We start from the raw sequence: 27,448 nt of genomic DNA, 5'->3' as shown, positions 1-27,448 counted from the left end.
CAGTCGATGTGCCTGCCGGCGAGCGCCAATCAGCGATGAGGTCTCATCGGCCGGCCGGGCGGCGGCCGGTGTCGAATGACCTGAGGTTATAAAGCGGGCCCTGCGGGTAGTCGGTGTCACAGAACGAAGGCCGGACGTAAGTCGAGGAGCGCGGCGCGTGTCGGCCCCGTGGCAAGTCCTGTGGGTGTGTGTGTCTGTGTGTGTGTGGACGAACAGGAGCTGAAGGACCGCCGCAGACCGTGAGCCGACATACCTCTGTGATGTCAGAGATGGGTCACGTGATTTTGGTGATCGCCCAGAAGCAGCGAGACGGCGATCTAGTGACGTCAGTGTTTTCTGGACATTTTAGGTCTAATTTTTGTACCTTACACAATAAAGTCTCATGGCTTATCCTATTGTGATCTCTTGAAATGATATTGCAATGATGCAGGACACTAAATACAGTCGCATTTTTCATTATCTTGGTTTCTTTTGATGAATGCAGTGCCGTCTCTCTGTACGTTAACCATGCCAGATGCAGTTATGTCCAGTACAATCCCTGCAACTCTGCAACATTATTGAGCTCGCAGCCGTAAAACTCGCTAAAATATGCATCCAAGCATGCTCAAAATTACAATGAATGGGCGTGGAGTGGAAGGGGGGAGGGCTGGGGAGATACATAAATAAATAGATTTGTTAGCATCAGCCTCACATCGCTATCCACAGGTACCTCCAACGCTTAGTATCAAGGCATTATTTTCTATTGCCCGATGTTTTCGCACCCTCTGCTCGATCCTTGATGACGTAGATGGCTTGCACATTGTAGCAGCATCATACAAGCCGAGAGCAAGCAGTAGATACAGTGTTTCGCTTTTTATCGATAACATACCTTTTGCGGAAAAGAATTAGAAGCCTTATCTTGCAGTACCCGAACAACTTAAAGCTTTTGAATGTTCCCTGCAACGACTATACAGCCATCCTACATCTTTGCAAGAGTAAGTGACGAATGAACGAAATTGTGTTCACGCTGCTTTGATAATCGTCATTTCATTAATCATCGGCTCGTCACCGTTCTAAGAGAGTAGAAATTACCACCTGTTGGAATCTAATCGAAGACCTCTGTGCTATTTAACTTCGGCAGATACATATGTGTGCGCATGCCGGAGAGACTCACTTTACGGGCAGAGTCTATCAACCAATGAAATTCTTGCTTTCTCCAAGAGACACCATCGCTTGAATCGTGCTTAAATACGCTCTTAACAAATGTAACCTGAAGTGAATTATTTCAGGATAAAAACTGAAGCAGTCTAGGCCCTAACTAGTGTACTTATAGTGTATAATATAGGTTATCAAAAATGGTTATTTTCAACCAGATAGTAATCAGTGTGCTGTGAGGAGGCAACCTAGTTTTTCGGCTCAAAATGCCGTATAAAGGTAAAACATTCCTTTCAGCTGCCAGGTGATGGCCTCTGCCTGTATTTGTGCTGCCGGGTACGTCCCGGGTTTCAAACAATGGATCTCAACCAAAATGGCCATTCCCATAATGTTTATCCGAAATGGCCGCTCGAACCAAACGGCTTCGACCATCCTCAGATACCTGATCTCAATCAGCTGATTATGTGATGACGTCATACCAGACTGGCAACGATCACTGCGTTCTGCCAATAGCTGAAACTGCAGCTCTCCCAAAATACCACGCCACCACTCTGCAGAGAAGAGACCGCGTGAGTCAGGCCGCAGGTTTTTCGCACTTACGGCGACGGTTAGAAGGGCGAAAATGGGCGTCGTTTGATAGGTAAAACGATCTTAGATAACCTATCAATTCGATGAAATTTGCGGACATGCAACTTTCTGTTCGTTCATCCGTTCGAAACGTTCATGGGTTCATCGTAACGTTCATAACATACCATTCGTAACGTTCACGCAGCGTTATGCGAAAGCACATACCGAAGCATATATGATCATCATGTGTGTTGAGCTTCGTGGTGTTGGAGCGATGTTTTCACACGCGTCCCTGGAGAGCGGAGCGTTGGGTGGTGGTGCGTATTACTCCCCCCCCCCCCCCCCCCCCCCCCCCCCATGAGGTCACTTATTGAGCTACGCCCAAGGGACGAAAACCAGTGGATAGCGTGTTGCCCGAGACATGTATCGCTGCTCAGTTGAGCCCACTCAAGTCAACCAGTAAACTTTCATGCCACAGACTTGATTTTGTGGAAAAACATACGCCGCTCCACTAAGTGCAAACCAAATGGTCTGGGACCGATCGAAGGTCACACAAGGTCATCACACATTACTACCCACGTTCGACCCAGGAGGCATCAGTGACCTAGTTGAAGCTGGCCACTGTGCTAGATAATCATCATTATGGACATGTGCTGTGTCCATTGTAACTATATATCCACAATGAAAAGCACAAGCACGGCGTGTATCATCTAACAGCTAAGAAAACATTCAAAGGCGTAGCCTGGTGACCTGGCATTGCCCAAGGATATTTATTTTCAAGTAATCATCAGCTGAGTCAAAGTTAATAACACTTTCATCATTCATTTCCCATCGTCTCAGAAATACCACTTAATGGCGGTATTCTCCTCGCCTGGCAAGAATAAAGATACTGCATCAAATTCTGATATAGCGGTGGACGTTGTGTTGTCATGGGTCAATTGGAAAGTGGCTGTTCCACATTTAAATGGGGGTTTGAACTGCGTAAGCCATTTACAACATCATTCCTTGCAAATCACGGTCATACCCTTTTAAGGTCTCCAGCCTCTCTGTTTCTGAGCTAGACGACGCAAATTTATGCAGAATATTTGGCGCTCCTTGATTCGAACATATCCAGGCGCGTATGACGCCATACAAACGTGACAGGAACTCCCCCACCCCAATGGTGGTAATGTGCGTAAGATGAAAACAGACCGTTGGAATATTGGCTTCTGGTGTACGCCATCATGATTGGTCGCATCGGCTGACAGAATTTGGTTGACAGCCTAAAAAGCTACAGAGCTAAAGCTTCGGTTAAAACCCAAAGCCTCTGGCTGCATGCCTCGATTACGCGCCGCGTTTTGTGATGAATGCCACAAGCATTTGAGCAGTTTGTTTATGACGGAGATGAGACTGAGAGTCCGGTAGCTTAATAATATCGCCGTGATCGAGAATGCAAATGCAAGGAAAACCATGGCATCACGGGAAATATATAACACTACGACAAAAGACCGAAACACATATAAATGCCGTTTATCACATAACTTTACACACAGTCACGAAGGCCATCTTGCAGCGCATAAACACTGCAAGTGAGTCACGCCGTTCGCTTCGGTGGCAACTCTGACACGGCCAGTCGAGCAGTGAATCTGACGTCTTGAACGTGTTTCATGGCATATTACAACTTTTACGTAATGAGGAGCAGACTTGCTAAATTGTGATATATTGTCATTTAAAGCAGTTTGACACTTAAAACATACTTAAAATTACAAATGGCCTTTTCGATCATATCTGATGCCTGTCTCAATATCTCCGAATTTGGAACGCCCTTTTAATCGCGATCTGAACATTTGAATCATGCGAGTTTCAACAATCATGCAATCATGCAAGTTTCAACTGAAACGCTGGTTGTGGATTGTAATCTTGGCTTAGCCAACTAGCCTCACCAGGGTGGTAATCATGACTAGCGCCAGTGCCATTCCATGTTTTTCCGTTAGTGCCGTGCCGCCCGTGCCGTTCGACAAAAGCCCGTGTTGGCGACATTTCACCTATTGCTTATGTTAATTAACCGTGACCTTGTCTTTGCGGTGACCTCCTCGTGCTGACCTGCGCGGTCAGCTGACCGTGTTGCACCTGTGACGACAACTCTAAATCTATGTATCTGTTCTGTGTATTTATGTATCTGTAATGTATCCGCTCGTCGGAGTGCTGACATGGTCGCGTGGTGCTGACTGTGCGACGTCACTCATGACGTTATAGACCTGTGGCAAGGGGAGCATCGACTCTTAGAGCTTGTTCTGTTGTGGGACGACTGCGCAAAGCCATCTTATCATGCCATTTGTCCACCTGCGGCAGGAGAAGGGACGTCTCTCAGTGCTCGTGCTCGAGCTGTTTTGTATCGTCTGTGTGACGTAATGATGACGCCAGTTGACCGCTGTGCCAGAGAGCGGTGGTTTCCTAACCTTCGAGCTGTTCCCTGCCGACTGCATGCCGTGATTATGACGCAATCGGTTTGCCTGTGCCATTGGGAGTGTCGTTTCGAAGCGCTTAATATCTTCCCTTTTCCATTGTATAACGCCATTGTGAGGTCATTCATTCCGCTGCGACGCAGGGAAGTTCGTCTGCAGGCGGTCGATCCGCCCTGTGTCGGTTGTGACGTCATAATGACGCCCTATGCTGCTTGTGCCGCAGAGAGGCTCGTCTCTTAGCGCTCGGTCTGCTCAGTGTCGACTGTGACGTCATTATGACGCCATCTGTTGCCTGTGCCGCAGGGAGGATCGTCTCCTAGCGCTCGGTCTGCTCAGTGTCGACTGTGACGTCATTATGACTCCATCTGTTGCCTATGTCCCAGGGAGGATCGTCTCCTAGCGCTCGGTCTGCCCAGTGTCGACTGTGACGTCATTATGACTCCATCTGTTGCCTATGTCGCAGGGAGGATCGTCTCCTAGCGCTCGGTCTGCTCAGTGTTGACTGTGACGTCATTATGACTCCATCTGTTGCCTGTGCCGCAGGGAGGATCGTCTCCTAGCGCTCGGTCTGCTCAGTGTCGACTGTGACGTCATTATGACGCCATCTGTTGCCTGTGACGCAGGGAGGATCGTCTGCTGGCGGTCGATCTGCTCAGTGTCGACTGTGACGTCATTATGACTCCATCTGTTGCCTATGTCGCAGGGAGGATCGTCTCCTAGCGCTCGGTCTGTTCTGCACCGACCGTCGCCGCTGCTCGGCTCAGCCCGCCGGGGTCTGCTCCCTCTCGAAGTCCCGCGCTCGCCACCATGGTGATCAAGAAGACCGACCCGTCCGATGACCCGGACCCCACCCCCTTCCTGTGAGTACGCCCGTGGGTCCCACCTGTTTCCTGTGGGTGCACTCCCGGCCCCACCCCCCACCTGTAAGTACACACGCGGACTCCACCCCTACCTGTGAGTGCACTCCCGGACCCCATCCCCTACCTGTGAGTACGCCCGTGGGTCCCACCCGCTGCCTGTGAGTACACCCCGGGCCCCACCCGCCACCTGTGAGTACACACGGGGATCCCACCCCTACCTGTGAGTACACTCCCGGACCTCACCCCTACCTGTGAGTACACACGCGGATCCCACACCCTACCTGTGAATGCGCGCTAGGACCCCACCCCGTGAGTGGATACCCTAGGACCCATACCTGAGAGTACACCCGCGGACCCCACCCTGTACCTATGGGTACGCCGCCGCCGCCGCCGGGTAATCTAGACTCGAGTGAAGTGCTATGTAATGTAATGTATTTTGTGTCACGGCAGAACGTTGTATTTAGCGCGAGTAGGGAACTATTTGCTGGTATAGAATCTAAGAGAGGGTGCGGACGCCAACGACTCTAGTGATTACAGTCGTCAGTATATAGGTTACTTTAACACTGCCGGTTGGCTTAACTTCTTTTTCACCGGACCAGCATAAGGATATTTCCTAGCGGTAAGCACACGGAGCTTACCAGCTCAAAGCTGGCTGCTCTAGCTTTATGATAAGTCACGCCAACTTTGGATGGGTGTCTTGGTGAATCCAGTTCCGCGGTTCGTTTTGTGCATTGGCGCCCACCGAGGTCTCTGGACTTGTACCGTATACGTGATCTCACATTACCAGTGTATGTGTGTTCTGATCTGGCCCGCATGGAACGTGTGATAGGGTAGAGCGCCGACATCTGCCTGACCTTTGGTAGACACAACCTTCACATGTGATCTCATCTCTCTAATGAACATGACCTGAGCTGTCATGACATAACCTATGCACGAGACTGATCCCAACACGATGATACTCGCATACTATGACCTATTATGACCTATGTAACCTAACCTAAACTGCTCATGTGGCCAGACCTACGGACAACCCGCGCATGACCCGAGCTGAACACCGTTCCTGGACTTCACGCACGACCTGAGCCACTCACGTGAGCCAGCCCATCCACGTGACCTGTTCTCTCATTGCGTGCGACCTGACCTTTCCCGACCTGACCCGACGTGGCCCGACTTGGCCCGACCTGACACAACCTGACCCGACCTGTCCTGACCCGACCTGACCTGACCTGACAGGTACGTGTCGCTGGAGCAGAAGCGCATCGACCAGAACAAGCCGTTCGACGCCAAGGTCGCCGCATGGGTGCCCGATGCGGAGGAGGGGTTCGTGCAGGGCAAGATCACCGGCACCAAGGGTGACCTGGTCACCGTCTCCATCCCCGGCGGAGACGTGAGTCGGAGTCAGACGGGGGCCCGGGCTGCGGCCGGGCCCGCCCCCCCCCCCCCCTACGTGCGGCGGCCGTGATTGGCTCGTGATGGCACGCAGTCGCAGTGATGGCACAAGATCACACCATGTCATACCTGATCACTCACGTTCATATTAGTCGGCGCACTACCCGGTTTACGTTACGGTATAGGTACTTCACCATTTGCATTCGTAAAAGCGCCCCCCCCCCCCCCCCTCCTCCCCCATTGACACGTAATTCTCCAATCGCATTCCAGCTAAAAATTAGCCTGGCGAGCTAAGCACAGTTTGGAGCGCTGCCTAGTGATGGTACGGTGGTGAGACACAAGCGAACATGGGGATTGAGGTGCTTTTGCTGGTTTAGAAGAAATACGCTCGCGGTCAAACTTGCACCGTACATGGCTAGTAGTCCATTCCTTATACTGATGCTTGGACCTGTACACCACATACACTCTTGATGTCGACAGCTCCTTCTAAAGTTGTGTAACCAAGTATCTGAATTAGAGACCCGCCAAAGGGATGTTGCATTGCTTCAATATGTCTACTCAAATAGGTGCCGTTTCGAATAATTGTCTAAGTGTCTGATCTAAAGTCTGGCCGGTTGTCGGACCGATTGTGTGCCCGAGTGCGTGGTGAAATGTCCGGCCGAAATATGGGCTTAACCTGTGAACAAATGTGTGAATAGATGTCTTGCTCCTCATCTGACTGGATGTCTCACTACTAATCTGACTGGATGTCTTACTTCCCGTCCGAATGGATGTCTTACTTCTCATGACTGGATGTCTTACTCGTCTCCCATGTGGCAGAATGTCTTATTCATCATCTGACCTGATGTCTTACTCTTTTTCTGACTGGAGGTCTTACTTCTCATCTGACTTAATGTCTTACCCCTCATCTGACAGGATGTCTTACTCATCTGACTGGATGTCTTACTCCTTTTGTAATCCATGTGTGATTGAGCAGCTGACTGAAGCCCGACACTGAAACTGAACCAAACCAACAATGACGCCATCATCGTTTCCCTGACGTCATGTCTAACGCCACAGGACAAGAGTGTCAAGAAGGAGCAGGTGCAGCAGGTGAACCCGCCGAAGTATGAGAAGTGCGAGGACATGTCCAACTTGACCTACCTCAACGACGCCTCGGTCCTGCATAACCTCAAGCAGCGCTACTTCATCAAGCTCATCTACGTGAGTTGCATCCGCTGCGTGTGGTGTGCATGTTGGTCAACATCATCACCTGAGCTTTTACCCAATCCAGACTTTCACCGCTGTGGGTGATTCCTCGGCATGAGGGCCTCCAACAGCAGGAATGCGCTTGCGATTCACTTGGGAGCGATGTAAGCATACCCTCCTATATGGCCACAACACAATATCCATTTTATCTAATTGGGCACTTAACTGTGACATCAAGATCTGTCTCACGGCCGATACGGACCTCTCTCGACCGTCCACTGAATTATCTTCTTCGGTAGTCTGTTTGCAACTTTCTTGACAGCTTTGAATGACCTTATTTCCGTAATTCCCCAGCCAGTGTATCATTACGACGTCATGGTTTCCCTGTCAATCTTGCATTATGTCAATCTGAAAATGTCCCACTTGTCACAGGTTTTGTCAGGTTATCTCTGTATGATTTTGACCGTGAAATACCCCCAACAGCTCGAACCCATTCCTAATATTGCAGTTTCCACCTTGTCCCTCAATGTTCTCAAGTCAGTTCGACCTGACAACTTCCTCGTGACCTCAGGTCACCCGCCCGTCTTTCCTTAAGAGCCAGGGTTTCGGTGTCTTGCCTCCTCCCCACATAGGCCGCAATTTTAACTCATCTGCGGCCCTTTTTATCCCATCCAGTCCTGGCGTCATTGGGTTCTTGTTACGGGGTTGGACAATGGGAGCAAAAGAGAGGACGCGGTTACATTTTGACCTACTCATCGCTCCTCTCCTGCCACTGACACACCTGCGCGGGCCTCTTTCGCCACTCCTACCTGGGACTCAGTCTCCTCCTGGCACCAACACCTACCCCTTCGACACACCCTACCTGGAGCTGGATCTCACGCCTTCCCTGGCGCCGACAGAAGTACCACTTTAGCCCACTCCACCTGGAGCTGAATCTCATGCCCTCCCTGGCACCGGCAGACGTACTCCGGCCTCTTCTGCGTGGCCATCAATCCGTACAAGCGGTTCCCGATCTACACCAACCGCGCCATCGCCATCTACAAGGGCAAGAGGCGCAACGAAGTGCCGCCGCACATCTTCGCCATCTCGGACGGCGCCTACACGGACATGATGAACAGTGAGTGGCAGTCGTCGACGGCGCGTCCGCTGGGGGGGGGGGGGGGAGCGAGCTGGGCCGGGGCGGTCGGCCGCTAGCCCGGCGTTTCGGCATAATTCGGTGCTGGACTGTTGTGAAAATAGTCGAGACGTGAATGTACCAATGGGACGGTACGCACGAGCCGGCCCGTGCGGGATGCGCCATTCGATGACATGGTAGCCCAAGTGCGGGTTGCATGTTACGCGTTAGGACAGACCTTTTGACAGTCTGTTGGCATGAACTTATCTAGATATTGCAGATACAAAATACACGTGCTCAAGGATAAGTGGCGGCGATAATTAGGCCTCCACCAAGCTCTTAGCATGCATCAGCTCCTTTGTTTGCAGTGACAGACAGACAGTGTCCCATTGTTTGTAATTATGCACCGATTTTTCTTTCTGGCGCGGACTGTCACTTCGCGGTGGCCAACTTATGTATCCGCTCAGGCCGGAACAGGGCGCCCTTGTTTCGCTGGCTTGGAAAATAGGTACAAACGAGAGGGCAATTATATCTCGACACTGACTTATTCATGGCCATGGGTCTTCGCGTCTTAATCATGTGCTGAAGATATTTAGCAAGCATTTGCGAGTGCCCACGTTTAAACAGCTCGTCAAATGCTACGGTCATATCGTGCATGCAAATACCACCATTTGAAAGGGCAGGTTTTATCAGTGTTGTATGAAGTTTCATAAAAAGTGGCAAAATGGAACTATGTTTTGTTCGGTTTGCTGTTTACATCGATGTATTTCAAGACACCTTTCACCTTGATCACACCTTGACACCTTGATCACAAGACACCTCTGCCCTCGATCACTCCCAGTCGCCTGCAGCTACAATCTCATCGACCATTTCCATCCATCGGACACGCTGTGGCAACCTGAACCGGGCCGTCTTCAGCTGCTCAGTCGCCTTCTTGCGCCCCCCCCCTCCCCCCCCCCCCCTCCCGTCAGCTGTGCCGCCGTTTCCGGGACGGGGCCGCCCCGCCCAGCCCCACCTGCAGCGATACCTGCGCTCCGGCGCCGATCGCAGGCGCGCGCAGATCGCTTTACGCGCCCTATTTTTGGCGCGCCGCGCGGCCGCCGCTGGAATCCAGGCCAGCGCTGGAAGGCGTCTAAATCGGGCGCGGCGCCGGTGCTGACACCTGTCGGCTGGTTTCGGCGCGGCTGATGCTGCCCGGGGATGTTTGCTTATGCTGGGGCGAGAGAATAATGTCGGCTTGTGCCGTCACATAGCTGATGATCGCTCTGTCTTTTTCAGACAATGAGAACCAGTCGATGCTGATTACGTAAGTATCCGGCCCGGCCAAATTAGGGCTGAGCATTTTTGCTCAGAATGTTTGAGGGTATCCACTCATGGACAACCTTGTTGGTCAGTTTCGTGACCTCTGTCAGTGAAAGAACCTTTGTCCTGTCGGAAACGGCAGCTTGTTTACGCACGGTCTGTTTCATTTTGTACTGACCGGTAATTTCTATCTCCGTGCTTCCATAGAAGGGAAGGGAGAGTGGAAATGGCGTCCAGGGTGTGACAAGGTTGAGCTTATACCATGAGTGCCATACAAGTGACGCAAATAACCACCACTTTACAGGCTCAACTGGGAGTCATCGAAGTCCGCCTGAAGCAGTTTTGCGTTGTAACCGATTCGGACCGGTTTACTTGGTTATCACGAGTGCAACGGATGAATTTGATTGAAAGAATCCATCTAGTGCTACCTGGTGATCTGACTAAAGCAATGGCTGTCAGCGAGGGTCGCATGCGACTTTGACACGACTGCCATTAAGCACATACAGCTATGGCCAAAGGAAGCTGAAGTGATTATCCATAGAGACAATTGCCACTTTTCTGAAAATTGCCGACCTTCACCACGGCGGTCTCTTGTTCTGGAAAATTGCCGACCTTTAACACAGCGGTTTCCTGTTCTGGAAAATTGCCGACCTTCACCACAGCGGTCTCTTGTTCTGGAAAATTGCCGACCTTCGCCACAGCGGCCTCTTGTGGAAAATTGCCGCCCTTCACCACAGCGGTCTTTTGTTCTGGAAAATTGCCGACCTTCACCACAGCGGTCTCTTGTTCTGGAAAATTGCCGACCTTCACCACAGCGGACTCTTGTTCTGGAAAATTGCCGACCTTCACCACAGCGGCCTCTTGTTCTGGAAAATTGCCGACCTTCACCACAGCGGCCTCTTGTTCTGGAAACCGGCTTGCATCACCCACTCCGGGGTCAACTGACTCCCTTAAAACACCCGTCGCTGTTCAGCCGCCCCCCCCCCCCCCCTCCTGCCTGCAACACTGGCGGAGGCCTTCCTCAATGTCGTGATACCACTCACACGACCGGCTGACCCACCAGGGGTGAGAGTGGCGCTGGCAAGACGGAGAACACCAAAAAGGTCATCATGTACTTTGCGCGCATCGCCCCATCCGGCTTCAAGCAGAAGTTTGCTTGCGGCGTAAGTCCCGCTCTGGGCCAGACAAACACGCTCTCAGCTCGGCTGCTTGAGGCGCGCGTCAGCTGACGGCGTGTTCAGCTGGCGGCGCGGTCAGCTGGCGGCGCGGTCAGCTGGCGCCGGCGGCGCGGCGGAGAGGCGGAGCGGCGCGCGGCAGCTTCGGCGCACAGCGTGCTAATATGACGCCGGCGACTGTTGCATGCGTAAAGCACATTAACAGCGCACGGTGGCGCTCGCGTCGATCACAGCCCTCGACTGCGGTGCTGGAGCACATTCCGATGACGCACAAATGCGTACTTTACTGCTAAATTGTGGGCTAGGAGCGTTCACATGACTCTTTGTGACAAGCCCCGCATTTCGGTCTCAGTTTTGCACAGCGTGAGCTCTTGTGCAAAATGATATTCACAGAGAAAACACTTAACATTAAACCTGTCAAAATCGTCCAGTTTGAGAGCTCGTGAACGACTCGCGCTCCCCGGCGCCTGATGCTTTACCATGCCTCTCGCCGCCCAGCCTGGCCTCCACAGAGAGCCCCGGTCCCGACGTCCCATTCAACGAGGCCTCTCCCCACAGCGGCGAGTCGGGTGCAGGAAAGACCGAGAACACCAAGAAGGTAATCGCGTACTTTGCCAACGTCGGCGCCTCGGGCAAGAAGAAGGAGGAGGGCAAGGTGACCGGTGGCGCCGCCTGGCGTCGGCTGCGTGAATTATCGGCCGACGGCTCGGCCCGATCGTCCCCGCGTGCTCCCCTCCCCCTCCCCCTGACCCGTACACTGGCACAGGATAGCCGGCGCGTGACCCGCCCCGCGCTGTACCGGGAGGCGACAGCCCCTCGGACAAGGCGGCTGGGTGGTGGTGTTACCCTGCACGTGATGACGACCTTTCACGCCGGGCAGAGTGGTGGTGAATGACAGGTTTGAGTCATATTTTCATCAGCGATATGCAACCGAAATGAGCTTTTATATCGTGCGATTGCAAACGAAGTAAAAAAGATTCGGCTTTATTTCGCTTGACACTGAGAAGCCCCGTTGCCTTTACGCAGTTTCCAGACGGGCATTTAAAATGCAGTTTAAACTGCGTCTGCAGTTATCCAGACGGGTATTTAAACTACATTTCATCACCAACCGACGCCCGGGGTGGGAGGAGCGGCTGGCCGGCTGACCTGGCCTCTGCGCGTGACCCCAGAGCCGCGAGACCGGCCTGCGCCGTGGCATGCCACCCAAGCACTCCGAGTGACCCTCGCGTGTCCCGTGTGCCACTCCCCAACTCCCAGCTACGGGACTGCACTGTCTGCCGGGTCTGAACCCTGGTCGGTGACCAGGGGCATGTGAACCTCAGTCTAGAGCGGACTGCGGGAGACTGAATCTTCCGCCCCCCCCTCCCCCTCCCCCTCCGCCCCTTGTGACCGGCTGGAGCGAACGTCTTCGCCTCATCTCCCAAACGTGTCCGGCGAGCGCCTTCACGTCCGTCACGTCTTCACGTCTTCACGTCTTCACGTCTGTCACGTCTGTCACCCCGGTGTCCCGCATGCATGTCCCATGTAGATGACGGTGGCGGCGGAATGTGAAGCGGGAACAGTCATGTCCTGATGTGACGTCATGATGGCATGTCCTGCTATGACGTCATGATGCCGCATTGCGTCAAGCTGCTCTGAATTAACATGGCTGCGCCCTCTGCATGCTGTCTAACAAGGCATCGCTAGTTTTCCAGTGGTTCTGTAAGCGCGCGGAGTAGAGACTCCCTTTGTAAGAGTCTCTGTTGGTTAGGCCAGAGTGGTGTGGTCAAGGAAAAGTATTTTACTGGGATCTGTCTCTCCGTTTCGTGAGTTTATTGCTGCTTGATCACTTGCAGATGTGCAGAGCGTGATGTGTCCATTGTAAACTGGATTAGACCTGCCGCACTCTCCGCATCAATAAGCTCTATTCAGCCGGTATTTTGACCATACCTTGTGACTGCTGCCATCAGACCCAGTCTGCTCGAACCGCGATCGCTCCTTGAACCCGCGCGGGGCAACCTGGATGATGGGCTAGCCTGGGTAGCCTGGATAGCAGGGTAGCCTGGATGCAGGACCAAGCCGATGTGTTGCCGCCGCCACTAAGCACACTCTGGGTGGACACAGGGTAACCTGGAGGACCAGGTCGTCCAGACCAACCCGGTGCTGGAGGCCTTCGGCAACGCTAAGACAGTCCGCAACGACAACAGCTCCCGCTTCGTGAGTGCGCCTCCACCTTGGACCCGAAGATGACGGGGATGGCTGTAAAGAGGGACGTTCTTCAGCTGTTGGGACCGTGGCATGAAACGGACACTCCAGGGTCGATCGCATAACGCTTTTGGAATGCCTTTAAAGCCGTTTTGGATAGTTGTGTAGTCCTGTACAGAGCTTGGGAGTAGATATAGAACCTGCAAGTGCGCATCATGATCTTCATGGTCTAGTATACGTTTTCGAGATAAAAATAACAGTTCTGATAGATTGTGTGAACGACAACGGTTTTTAATAAGATAATTTCCGGATGCATGCATCATGATAATATATGTTCTTGAATTCTCACTCTGTACGGAGCAGTCCCATGTAACTGGATTTGGAGGAGCCTTCTATAAAGGCGAGTCCATTTTCAAATGTGGAATTTCCCCACATGTTCACCCCCGCTCCACCCACCAACCGCTTTCTCTGAGGCGGACTCGTCTGCGTCAACGGATACCACGCAACACCGACACTCTGCTCCAGGGTAAATTCATCCGCATCCACTTCGGGCCGGCCGGCAAGCTGGCGGGCGCCGACATCGAGACCTACCTGCTAGAGAAGGCTCGCGTCATCTCGCAGCAGCCCAACGAGCGCTCCTACCACATGTTCTACCAGATCATGTCGGGTGCCATTTCCGGCCTCAAGGGTGAGCACACCGCCGCAGGCGACGTTCGCCTCTCAGGCGTTTGGCTGTGGCTTTGGTTTGGTTTGGCTGTGGCGGGCCACTATCACCGGGTCGGGTGGGAGCCTTGTGAATCGGTTTGCTGGAGGAGGTCACGTGATTCTCGGTAGAGCGTGAGGCTGGTGGCGAATGTTGGTGTGTCATCGACCTCATCGGAGGAAGTGGGCGTGATACTTATTCGCTTTCAGGAATTGTTGATGCCGGATTTTACGCTGATACATGCTTGATTTACCTCTGGCGTTCACAGAAACGAATTGGAGCATCGCCCATGGACCTGCACTGACTATTCGATAACCGCTACACCACCGCGGCCTTGTTTCGCAGTTCCTGTTTCGCATATGGTGTTCCTTCGGTCAGAATTTTGGCACACAATGATAGTCGTCTTCAACTAAGCTTGGCTATCACCAGAATTGTAAATATCCATCGCTGCCAACCACATGCTATTGCCGCAACCCGAGCCTTGCGCGCTGTCTCCGCCTGGGAGCTCAGGCCAGCAGCGCTGCCGACGTGTGCGCATGCGCCGATAACGCCGCCATTTCGCGGCAGCCATGTTGCTCCTGACCAACAAGATCACAGATTACAACTTCGTTAGCCAGGGCAAAACGACCATCCCGGGCGTGGACGACGCTGAGGAGATGACGATGACAGACGTGAGTGCTAACCGAACAGCGAATCTTTTTCAGCCGCCTGCCGCCGCTGACTGTGGCTGCCCCCGCCAGGGGCGCTGCTGTTGCCTGCGCCGCACTAGCATGAACCATCGCACTCCTCATCCGTTCCCCCTCTCTGCCCGCAGAGCTGATCTGCACGAGGGTGTCCAGAGCCATTCTGGTGATCCTGGTTAAAGTTTGACTTGAAACGATGGATTACATTTACATTACATTTCATTGATTACGGGACGCATGACGGATGGTCGTCGGCACACCGATCTGAAACGCATGGCGTTTCAGCAGTTCTGATATTTCATGAAAGCTACATTAGTATGCTGATGTAGACGATTCATGCATACAAAGTGCCCAAAATTGCAACCAAATTTACCCCTTTGTGCCCTCATACAGGAATTCGACTCCTGCTTCTGCGTCGATCCCGAGTTACGTCACACGCTCACCGTCCTTCGCTTCCCTTCGGGCTGTCGCCAGCTGACCGCGCAACACGTGACATTTCTCTGTAACCATGGTAACACCCTGCGGTTTGTTCGTCTCCTGCAGACAAGCTTTACCTCAGCGACAACATAAAAGACTACCATTACGTCTCCCAGGGTAAAACCACCATCCCTAACGTCGATGACAAGGAGGAGATGCAGCTTACCGATGTAAGGCGTTTGACCCTTTGACCCTGCTCGTCAGGGGCGGTATGGTGACCCCTGCCGACCCCTTCTCTGTCTCAGACCTGGTCCGGCATGAGGAATCCCGGCCTGATCTCCTGCCCACTATCCCATCTTTAGCTCTATTCAAAGCCATTATGTCCCTTCAGTTTGATTTGTGTTTTCAGGTTACTCCGGCTTTCTTGTGCTTTTCACCATGGACCGAATTTTCATTTGTCTTCGCATCCAAATATCCATGCTTTCTACGACTCAGATTATATCACAATTCGTGCCACGTCCCTTTCCTAATGTAGCGACTTGCTTGCACAATCATCCTAAAGTCTCGATAATTGAATAATTATTCCCAATCACCTTTCCCATGAATTGACCGTGCTTCCGTTTGGAAATACCATCAAACGCCCAAAAATGGTGCCTGCTTTCCGCTTCGCGCATGCTGTCCGCTTAGTGCATCTCTGCCCCCCCCCCCCCCTCAATATTTCGCTTTGCTGTGTGAAAACCACCGACCAAAACAAAGCGACTTCGCGGAACCCCCTCCACGGCATGACACTGGATGCCGAATCCACGAGAGATTCTATGAATCCCTGGATGGAAGTGACCTTGGGCGTCAAGCCAAGAGGTTAGCTCACTTCCCTATTGTAATACTAGGCGGTGGTGCTGGCATGCAGCGCCACGCATGCCGGTCGAATGCTTTTGACAGGTTGCTCCGACGGGGGACAGGAATATCCACAGTGGAAGATCGTGCGACAGTAGCTGATTGGGTGTGACTTTGGCAAGAGAGGAAGAGGAGTCACTAAATGAAAGGCTTTGCCTTGAAAAGCAAGCGCTCTGGTTCTTTATCCAAACAGGTGGACATTGAAGTATAATGGCTCATTATAAAAAACTCTGGGCCATGGATGCCATTTTGTAAAACATTTAGGCCACCAGAGACAACCGACACATGCAGACAAACGACAATTTACTTGATTAGCTGTAGGTTTTGAAATGAAGATATGTTTGCATTTATGCACAGGGATTTTACAGCACAGGTCTTCTCAGGGAAGATACAGCTTGAACTAGCCACAGATACCGCAGTGGTACTAGTCGAGCTTGAGTTCGTTCGGGCGTCACCCTGTGGCGTCGCCTTGCCGGCTTCTTAGACCAAGGTCATGCAGTGAGAAGAGAGGCTCCCGTCCGCTGCGCCATCGTCTCCGGCATCGTCGCCATCGTCGCCCACAGGCTTGCCCAGACGCCGCTACTTCTTCCTGTTCTCTGTGAAGCCGGCGCGGGGAACGCGCCGCCTCACGTCCGCGTCACGTTCTGTGGGCGTGACGGCTGGCTGCGTGACTGTGACGTCTTGTTCGTGTGCCTCCCACGCCGCCCGAGAACCGGCGGCGGGCAGAGTGACGGCCCGTGCCGTCTCCGTGCTCGTGTGTGTGTTCTGGTCCGTCCGACGCCACCCCATCAGACCTCGCCAGGGCCCACGGCCCCCGAGCCGACCGAAATACCCGGCGCTAGTAGACTGTGCCGCCCGACGAAACCCTATCGTGCGGCGCAGTCTACGGCTGCAGGGACTAGTCAGGGAGGCTGAATTGGTATTTTGCTCCGAACAGTGGCATGCAAATCAACGAAATGGAAAGACAGCATTCATGGAATGAATATGCCACTGGCCGTAAAATGCCACTGGCGGGGGCGTGGGTATGGCGAGGCGTATCGAGATCGTGTTACGTCTTCGTGTTTCCCTTCGTGATTGTCCTGCGTGTTAGTTATTGCACTAGGCTTGCTTTCGAATCTTCTTTATATGTAAGTGCAGTCATTCTTTGAAAATGATTGGTTGTCATAACCTGAAGCACGGAGGGATCATTGAAAGGTGAAGGCTCCCTTCATTACACTGGTTTCACGTCATCGGAAAGGGAAAATATGGTTTGAAATCCAAAGCGATGTCGTCCGTCGATTTTTGGAAAATTTCATGAAAATTTCTTTACAAATTGCAAAAAGGCATAAATGTGCGACTGATTTTGCATCGAAAGCAGGCCTTGTTTGTAGCTATCTCACAAGGAACGGCGCAGCCCACCAGCGACCGTGTTCATGTATGAGACAAAGGTGCAAATTGCAGTGGTGCACATACCCAACAGCACTGGTGCCCACCATTAGCGTGAGAGCGCTTGGTGCGGGCAGACAGTCCCGATCCGCAAACAGGCTGGGCTGAGTCAGTTGATGACTTCACCACAACAAAACCAGGGTATGAGCTGCCATTTGCACCTCTGTCTGCTTCCCGTGTCCTCGTGACCTAGGCAACAGTCACTCATAACCACGGCTGACCCGGCCGGCGACGTAACCCTGCCGAACGTGCCTCGTCCACGTCCGACTCACTAGCCGCCCATAACTCGGCAGACATGCTCGGCTTGACGTCCAGCATCCGGGTGTACCGGTTCGTCTCGCAGGGCAAAACCACCATCCCTGGCGTCGACGATGGCGAGATGATGCAGGAGACGGATGTGAGTGCACGAACCGCCGGGCTGGGGCGGTCTGATTTGGCATCTGTTCTATATGCGGGGGCGATTAAGTGCGATTAAGTGCGATTAAGATGAATGCGGCACAGGTAGCGTCAATGCAGACGGGGGTTTGAGAAGCGTATGAAATGCCTCATGAAGATTTTGTGAAAAGATGTTTGTGTAAACAAAACGAGATGTGTAATGTACTTTCATGAGCCTCCAGTGGTTGTACTTCTGATGCCTCGTCATGGCTGTCTTACGTGGATGTTCTAAAACATAACATCATGATTGTACAATCCTCGGCGTCAATGCTTATGGATAGTGACTGAAATCTTCAGCGTTTTCTGTTCGTAGTCAGACTGTCGCAACGTTGAGCGCTGTATGACATACGAGTTTGCATATGCTGCACATATAGCTTCATCTGTTTCGAGGGTTCCTTCAGAAAACACGCTCGAAAATTGCTTCAAAGCGCCAGATCAGCTAGATCGAAACAAATACCCAGCTTACAAGTTTTTCCTTCGTGATTGTTTTGATATCATTGGTTGATACGTTAAACTTACAGAGAAAAATGCATACACCAGGCAGATATAACTGGAATGATACTTGAACCTAAACCTAGGACCTAAGCAATCGGTACAAAAAACTAATCATGAATCGACCAACGCGATGCATTACTGTCTACATAGCCAGTTCTCTTCCGCACCTCAGCTGTGAACATGATTTGACCGATGCGATGCATTGGTGCTAACACGGCCAGTTCTCTTCCGTACCTCAGCTGTGAACATTATTTAACCAGTGCCACGCATCATTCTTCGCATGGCCAGTTCTCTTTCGTACCTCAGCTGTGAACATAATTTGGCCGATGCCACGCATTGGTGTTCACATGGCCAGTTCTCTTTCGTACCTCAGCTGTGAACATAATTTGGCCGATGCCACGCATTGGTGTTCACATGGCCAGTTCTCTTTCGTACCTCAGCTGTGAACATTATTTAACCGATGCCACGCATCAGTGTTCACATGGCCAGTTCTCTTTCGTACCTCAGCTGTGAACATAATTTGGCCGATGCCACGCATCAGTGTTCACATGGCCAGTTCCCTTTCGTACCTCAGCTGTGAACATAATCTGACCGATGCCACGCATCAGTGTTCACATGGCCAGTTCTCTTTCTTAGAAAAGCAAACAGCACCACAGTAAGGAACAGAGCCGATGTGAGCGGCCTGTCTCTGGGCTGATGAGTTCTCATCTCCGTGAGCGGTCCCGGGTCCACCCTGTCGTCCACAGTGGACAGTGGACGCCGCACCAGTCCAACACCGGGGATGGGCTCCGCATGTGCATGTTCGCCTGCAGCAGCTGCCTCTGAGACGGGGCCAGCTGTGTCGTCTGCTGATCGCTCGCTGGGCCTCACCCCTTCTGTCCTGTCCCCCTGCTCCGAGGGGAGCAGCTGCTCACGTCAACATATTGACTGGCGATGATGCCAGTTTGACCTAGCTTGTGGTATCAGTAAGCTTTCAGCTAAAGTTTGGACAGTCACGTCAGATCTCGGAACATTTTTTACATGCTTCTGATCCGTTAGCTGTTAATTTTTATTCAACGTTACACTGCTCATCCCTGTTGAGCTCAATGTGTTTATGCACCTCAGCGGGCTTTTTCGCCAGCTGTATATTTGCGTTTATATGCATGTCTGTATTCGCTATCATCGCTTTCTTCAAGGCCGTAGCCGGGTATAACCCATGGGATATTTCGGACCAACGTACATAAGAGCATGATGCAAAATTGTAGTGTGTCTGCAGCACAGCCATGTCCAAACTGTGGCGAACTTGGCTTCCAGTTTTGTGCTCTAAGCAGCACCACACTGAAAGCGTCTTTCGCCAGTTGACAAGCCTGTAACGGCTTGTGTTCACCAGCCGCTCCGACTCGTTCGTCGGCCCAATTCGTGCTATTTGCCTCGGCAAAATCCGGGACCCCCGTTCGGCTTCGCTGCCCGGCTACGGCTTTGCGCGCCCCGGGGCGCTGTTTCACGGTCGAGGCCGCGCCGCCGCCGCCATTTTGTGCAGGAGGCGTTCGACATCCTGCAATTCACGGCCGAAGAGAAGCTGGACATCTACAAGATCACGGCGTGTGTGATGCACCTGGGCGAGATGAAGTTCAAACAGAAGGGTCGCGAGGAGCAGGCTGAGGCTGACGGCAGCGCGGTACGTGAACAAAATGGCGGCCGGCCTTCGGCCGCATGGTGCTGACCCGTCGTGTCGCGCGTCCTCAGGAGTCGTTCGACATCCTCGGCTTTAACCAGGAGGAGAAAGATAACATTTATAAGATTGTGGCTTCGGTGATGCACCTGAGCACGCTCAAGTTCAAGCAGCGCGGTCGCGAGGAGCAGGCTGAGGCCGACGGCAAGGATGTAAGATCGGCCACCATTGGTGTCGCAGCTGCTGCCACCTGTCGGCCTGCGCACGAGCGACGCCATCTTTATTTCAGCGGTTCCGGAGCTTGCTGGCTGCCCGGAGCCTTTTTCGCTGCTGTTTTATGCCGCGTTGGGGTGATGTGTTCGCAGAACATGGTTGCTGCGTTTCCACTGGCCTCGGAATATGCAAGCACAACGCTTCTAACTTTACTTCAGATAAATAAAATGCATTGCGTGATGACGTCATGAATTTCTGGCACATTTTGCCAACGCATTGAAGAGGCCAGTGGAAACGTTTACTTTTGTTGCCTCCGTATCTAGGCAACCGCATTGCTGTACATCTCGATATGCATCGCCAGTGACCGTAACTACTCGAACTATCTCTCTTTCACTAACAGTTATGCAGCTGTCTAAAAACGAAGCTTGCATTGAGCACCACTAGCAACTCACGATTTGCCAACTTCTAATCCACCAAACGTTTTCCATACTAACTTGACGGACCGTTTTCCCCGGTACCCCTCATGTTACCAGGCAGGTGGTCTGGCAACGATAGTGTTTCGGAACTTCAGTCTGCACGTTTCTCGCACGACCCAGCAGCATGAAATCGCCTCCGTTGATTCGAGTTTGCAACGTCACCCGAATTACGCCCGATTCAAGTCCTCCAAAGCTGGGACCAAGTGTCACCCTGTCGAGTTTCCGATGTTCTCCACCGCACGGCGCTGGCGCCAGTGTCGCTGACGACCGGCGTTACCTACCACGACCGTGGCAGGCCCTCAGACCCCGCCCCCACCCGACCTGAGGTCACCCCGAAGGGCTCCTCCTGACAGGGCCGACTAACCGATCCCTCCTGCCCCCGTGACGTGACACCCCACCGCTGACGTCACTGACGTTCGCCGTGACGTCACAGGAGGGTGACCGTGTCGCCAAGCTGGTCGGAGTTGAGGGGCCCCAGCTCTACTTGAACCTGCTCAAGCCCAAGATCAAGGTCGGCAACGAGTTTGTGACTCAAGGTCGCAACAAGGACCAGGTGAGTGTGACTCAGGGTCGCAACAAGGGCCAGGTGAGTGTGACTCAGGGTCGCAACAAGGACCAGGTGAGTGTGACACGCCGTCCGGCGGAACGGACCAATCAAACTGCGCCACGTTTGTGACGCGGTGGTTAAGCAAAGGGCGGGCTGCTCCACGCAACACCGCTAGCGGCCAAATTGATCATAAGCCGAAATCCCGCGAAAAGATCGCAGAAGGGGCTGTCGTAGCCGATCTCGATTTGAGTCCTGTTTGACGCTCTTATCGGATTTTGCTGGCTCCTCTGGAGTCTCTCGATTGTGTTTACAGTCGTATGTTCCGGATACATCCCTGACGCATGTCCTATGTGTCTGTCTCGTTCAGTGTGTCTGACCGTCTGGAGCGTTCACCAGGTCTACTATTCGGTGGGCGCGCTGGCCAAGGCCATGTACGACCGCATGTTCAAGTGGTTGGTGAAGAAGGTGAACCTGACTCTGGACACCAAGCAGAAGCGGCACCGCTTCATCGGCGTGCTCGACATTGCCGGCTTCGAAATCTTCGACGTGAGTATGACGACCGGCGTGGCGTGCGACCTGGACAGAAATCTTCAGAAGTCTTCAGAAATCTCTAAATATGTGGGGGTTTGAGACAAGGGGGTCATTAGTGTGTCGCCATAATTTGGTTTGCGTCTGTTGAGTAGTTATCCTGCTCGTGCGATGGTGTTGTGCCTGAACTAGCGTCTGTCAGCTGTAGCGATGGAGAGATAGGATTCTTCAATTCCAATTGCTCACGTTCCGTCCGTAGGCTGTGCGTAATCGTTGCCTTAAGATCGCATATTAAATAGTGATTAGACGTGTAGGAGAATGATGTTGACGTCACTCTAACACATTCGTCGCTTCCTCAGCTTTCTCCGCTCGCGGTTTCCGCCGACAACGATCGATATGTAGCAAAACTCGTGGCCCTTCACAGGCCACTCGGCAGACGTCCAGTCATGATTCGAATCCTCTCACCAGGCCTACTGCGATGGCGGCTTGATGGTGCATCCCCGTGCCCTAGCTCAGTTGTAAACTTGACACCCCGATGTCCTACCAGTTCAACGGATTCGAGCAGCTCTGCATCAACTTCACCAACGAGAAGCTGCAGCAGTTCTTTAACCACCACATGTTCGTACTCGAGCAAGAAGAGTACAAACGCGAGGGTATCGACTGGGTGTTTGTCGACTTCGGAATGGACCTGCAAGCCTGTATTGAGTTGATGGAGAAGGTAACCTCCACCCCCGTGTGCCCGCCCCCCCCCCCTCCACTCGAATGACCCCGAGTGACCCCTGGTGACCCTTGCGTGACCTCATGGTGTCCGGACGCGGGACACAGATCCCGACGTCACACTGTTACAGGAGCGGCATGTGCTGGACGGCCCTGCATGCTTACGGAGCTACGCATGCCCCCCCCCCCCCCCTCCAGCTGTGGAGACCCTGCCCCCCCCCCCCCATACCGCCCACCGAGACTTGGGCCGATGTGAATACCCCCACGTGAAGGCGCCCTGCTGGTGGCACCAGCTAGTGGCTGCGGTTCGGCGCCTGGGAGAGCATCACCAGCCAACGTTCGTTTCTAGTTCAACGGCTTCGAACAGCTGTGTATCAACTTCACCAACGAGAAGCTGCAGCAGTTCTTTAACCACCACATGTTTGTGCTCGAACAAGAGGAGTACCAGCGGGAGGGCATCGAGTGGGTGTTCATGGACTTCGGCATGGACCTGCAGGCCTGTATTGACCTCATGGAGAAGGTAACCTATCGACTGGGATCTCCTGCTGCTACTGCTGCTGCCGCCGCTGCCGCTGCAGGGCTTTGATGAAGCTTCAGCTGCTGCCCGTTTCTTTGCTCTTGCCAGTTTCCTCCATTGGATCAGGCTGCTCGGCACATGGGTTCTTGGCGGCGCAGATAGCTGTGGAAACGAACGCTTCTCATCCATGTTACGAGTGGTAAATGTTCCCATTTTTGACGCACAACTCCCTCGTAACGACTGCTACATTTTTCCCTGCCGATGCAGGCTCATATTGAGCGTTCTTGAGAGGCGATCGTTTCCACATCACAGCGCGTCATACAGTCTCTTCGGTCTAGCAGCTGACTGCCGTTCTGAGGGGCAGCTGTTTCGTCGTAAGTCCAGCCGGCAACGGGCGCTGGCATTGCGCCTCAGGAAGCCTTCGTCCCCGGCGTCGCTTCTTCCCCCCCCCCCCCCCCCCCCGGCAGGCGCCACTCTGTGGACGACCAGAGTGTCCTGCATTGCCCCCCGCCCCTCAGAGACACCCCGGACGGGGTGTGCGTGGGTTTGTCTCCCTTCCACGTGCTATTCCCCGTCTGCTGAGACGGACGGAGGCCCCGAACCACCCTGACCTCAGCGCCACTGCTGAGGTCAAACCTCAGCGGTACTCTGACCTCAGCTACAGCTACCCATCGCTGACATCAGCTGGGCGCTCTGCCCAGCTGATGGAGCACCATACGGGCAGGACAGGGCTCTCACTTTCCGTACTGTTCTCTTCTTCTAGTTCAACGGCTTCGAACAGCTGTGTATCAATTTCACCAACGAGAAGCTGCAGCAGTTCTTTAACCACCACATGTTCATACTCGAACAAGAGGAGTATAAACGGGAGGGCATTAACTGGAAGTTTGTCGACTTTGGTATGGATCTGCAGGCGTGTATTGATCTCATGGAGAAGGTAAACAGAGAACAAAATGAGATGCTACACTGTCCGTCTGCATGAGAACTGATGGCATCGGTTCGGTCCTCTGGAATAACAGCCTAGGGAGTGATACAGACGTCCTAGTTGAACAACACCTTAGGAAGTGATACAGACGTCCTAGTCGAACAACACCTTAGTATAGCGGATGGACACCTGTTCAGTCCTAGATTAGCAGTAAACACTGATTGTGTCGTCTAAAGATGTCCATACCGTGAACTGCATAAACTGTCGGTGTCTGGATAACCTCTTGTGGCGCGGTGGATAAGGAAGCAAGGTAGGTCGTGGTCGTCGGCAGTTGGGGTGTCGATTTACCACAACGGCGTGAAGCGTGAGGGCAGTGGTCTCACCAGCATCGGAATGAAGGAAGTCAGAAGCGAATGCAGTCAAACTGGTCGAACGAGCCAAGTCGGCCCAACAGCTACACCGCTGCTGGATAGAGCATGAGACCAGCTCAACTGAATACATTCCATTCAACTATTCCTAAATGCAATCCGTCCAAGAAATGCCTTACCAAAGCGCATGTATGCAGGCATTTTCATCGACGGTCAGCGCCGCCGCTGAAAGGAATTATCTGGCCTTTCCTGCCTTCCCCGGTGTACCCAAACTTCTGTTTCCTGACGAGCCGAAGAACTTTGAGACTCCTCTTGATACCGAGGATGCTGTGTTGTTCGGGCTGGTGCTGTGAGACAGCTGAAGCCTTGACCAAACCTCTACCGAGGAGTCGAAGACTGGAACTGTCGCTATCAAGCCTCTCGGCCTTAGACCAGTGTCCGGCACACTTGTCACCAAGCGGGCCACCTGTCTGCTGCAGCCTCCGGACAAGCAGCAGACCGACCATCAACTGCTGCCTCACAGAAGTCTTTAGAACTCAGCTGCCTCCTACACCCCGCATGAATCCAAGCACGATCGCGACAGCCATCAGTAAGGCGATTGCTGATCTGGTTCTGTACGTTGCAGTCCATCGATAACACTCACCACCGCTGTACAACGGTGGCCCCCAGTGCACGCCCCCCCCCCCCCCCCAGCGGAGCACGTGAGCTGCAGTTCGCAGTCCGCATCGTGTTCGTGCCAGCATGCTCGGCCTCAGGAAACCGGCGCCGTTTGCGTAGCTGTAAATAAGGACGCTGGCTCACCGGGACAGCCCCGCGTCCGCCAGAGGGAGGCACGCGTCCACGACCAGCATGAACCCTCCATCAGCCGTGTCTCGACCGGCTTGCCTGCACGTGTGGACATGCGTGACCTGTTCGCCGAGACCGCCCTGAACAGCGGATTGCCCCCTCATTTCCCCTCGTGCGGTGACTGCCATCGTGGTCGCAGCGAGTGCTGTAAGTGACCATGTCAGAAAGGTTTGGTCTGACATCCCTGCCCCGCATGTCTGTGTGAATTTCAATCTCCTAAAACTTCAGTCCCCATCTGCACGCGAGTGTATTACGCGCCCCCTCCCTCACCTACACGCGTTTGTACCACGTGTGCACCCGTTCCCTGGCCCGGAAGCCGCACAGAACTGCGGTCCGCCTGCCCAGCTGCCCGGATGATCACGGCATGCGATCTGGTCCGTCCCGAGTGCCCCCACTCTTGAAACGAAGTCAAGAGGCGACCCGCCCTCGCCCGGCGTGTGCACTAACACCCCAGATCCTTCCCGCAGCTCAACAACTTTGAACAGCTGTGCATCAACTACACCAACGAGAAGCTTCAGCAGTTCTTCAACACCACCACATGTTCCGTGCTGGAGCAGGAGGAGTACCAGCGCGAGGGTCTTCAATGGACCTTCATCGACTTCGGCCTCGACCTGCAAGCTTGTATTGACCTGATCGAGCGGGTACTGTCTCAGGCTGAGCGCAGGCGAACAGTCTCTGACATGATGCTGCGCCAGCTTACGCGCTGCGCGGCTACACGTGCTGCGGTATAAGCGCAGCCCGACGCGATGTCAAGGATCGTACTCAGCTCGGCCAGGCTTCGGGTGGCTACGCGAGGATGTTCGCTTCTTGGCTAAGCTGATTCCATCGCACATCATTGGTTCGGGCTTCGCTGAGTCCGAAGCTTCTTTCCTCGGGAGAGTCGGGGGAGCTTTGAGAACCCCATCCACTGCACGATTCTCGGTTACGCCTGGTAGCAACTAGACTAACGCTTTCTGTCTACCAGCCTGCATGTCCCGCCGAAAAGTTCATTAAACTAAGCCATGGAGCGTTGGCACTACGCCGGCGTTCTAAATCTTCGCATCTAAATGGACTGGATTGCCTCGATGGCTGGACGTTTCGTGCTTCTCGGTAATTGGCTAAAATCATGGTGTAGCTTGCGACCTTTGAAATATTTTTGCATTCACAACCCTAAACACATTAGTGGTGCATATTTGAACGCAAGGTAAGCCTTCTGTTCCGCAAGCTAGCTCGTATACACGTCAAACAGGACAACCTCTGCGTCGGTTGAGAAAACCAAGAGATGTTAAACGTTAGCGTACTACGATGCCCATCATCGCAAAATCTCTTGAGGGAGACATGCCTTGATTTTGCGTGCGTCGTTGTGAGCCAACCATGCCTGCGCATCGGCGCTTCCGGCGGTGACGATGCCACGCGGCGGAGATCCGCGTCCACACTTCTGTCACCGCTTCCCGCAGCCGATGGGAGTGCTCTCGCTGCTCGAGGAAGAGAGCATGTTCCCCAAGGCCACCGACAAGACGTTCGAGGAGAAGCTGAAGAACAACCACCTGGGCAAGTCGTCCTGCTTCATCAAGCCCAGGCCCCCCAAGCAGGGCCAGGCGGAGGCCCACTTCGCCATCGTCCATTATGCCGGCACGGTCAGTCCGCAGGGCTGCTCCCCGCCGGTGTGGGGAGCTGTCTGTCGGTCTGCTCAGCCTGCATGCCTGGGATGGGGACTGACATGACGGAACCACTGTTGGGACTCACTTATCAACCACAGACCCGCTGACCGCGGTCTTCAACCGCAACGGTTGTGCGCGCGGAAGGGGAGCTTTGGGGCGGTGCTGGGAGCAAGTGAGACTCGGCTGTTGACTTTTCTTTCTGGTTAAAAACATGACATCAAACTTGGGAGCGGGCTTTGATGTTTTGTTACATGTACGGTCTCTTGTACTATTTTGACCTCGACTGTCGCGAGCAGCGGTTTTGCCTGGGTTGACCCGCCCTGAGCCGACTTCTCACAAACTATGTCGTGGACATGTCACCAAGCTGAACTTCTCCAACTCACGATAGGTGGCGTACAACCTGATCGGCTGGCTGGAGAAGAACAAGGACCCGCTGAACGACACCGTGGTGGACCAGTTCAAGAAGGGTGCCAACGCGCTGGCCGTGGCCATCTTCGCCGACCATCCGGGACAGTCGGGCGGCAAGGACGAGAGCGGCGGCAAGGGTGAGCAATCGCCCTTATAGATGACAACGTGAGCCCGCGGAGGGATGATTACGGTCGGTCGGGCTTTAA

General features: G+C 53.4%; 1 protein-coding gene across 4 annotated transcripts; it reads left to right on the top strand.

Moving 5' to 3' along the window:
- The first annotated feature begins 25 nt into the window (after nucleotides 1–25).
- Nucleotides 26–27,431, top strand: LOC119089669 (myosin heavy chain, muscle). 4 transcript variants are annotated; one of them, XM_037212492.1, is made up of 16 exons: nucleotides 26–136; nucleotides 4,849–5,005; nucleotides 6,239–6,392; nucleotides 7,454–7,597; nucleotides 8,543–8,699; nucleotides 9,975–10,002; nucleotides 11,062–11,161; nucleotides 13,277–13,369; nucleotides 13,883–14,045; nucleotides 17,773–17,876; nucleotides 20,135–20,272; nucleotides 21,183–21,302; nucleotides 21,693–21,842; nucleotides 22,372–22,542; nucleotides 26,631–26,810; nucleotides 27,223–27,431. In XM_037212492.1, exons 2-16 carry the CDS (start codon nucleotides 4,953–4,955, stop codon nucleotides 27,397–27,399), a joined length of 1,932 nt encoding a protein of 643 aa, XP_037068387.1. In that variant the 5' UTR covers nucleotides 26–136; nucleotides 4,849–4,952; the 3' UTR covers nucleotides 27,400–27,431. The 4 variants fall into 4 exon arrangements, with proteins under 4 accessions (XP_037068387.1, XP_037068361.1, XP_037068377.1 ...); XM_037212466.1 differs by lacking the exon at nucleotides 22,372–22,542 and adding an exon at nucleotides 25,662–25,835 and having other exon boundaries at nucleotides 27–136; XM_037212482.1 differs by lacking the exon at nucleotides 22,372–22,542 and adding an exon at nucleotides 22,891–23,061 and having other exon boundaries at nucleotides 30–136.
- Nucleotides 27,432–27,448: the final 17 nt, after the last annotated feature.

The sequence above is a fragment of the Pollicipes pollicipes genome, unplaced genomic scaffold, assembly GCF_011947565.3.
Source record: "Pollicipes pollicipes isolate AB1234 unplaced genomic scaffold, Ppol_2.1 Scaffold_1600;HRSCAF=1878_pilon_pilon_pilon, whole genome shotgun sequence".
Lineage (NCBI taxonomy): Eukaryota > Metazoa > Arthropoda > Thecostraca > Pollicipedomorpha > Pollicipedidae > Pollicipes > Pollicipes pollicipes.
The sequence above is the reverse complement of the archived record's forward strand: the minus strand, read 5'-3'. Positions and strand labels throughout refer to the sequence as shown.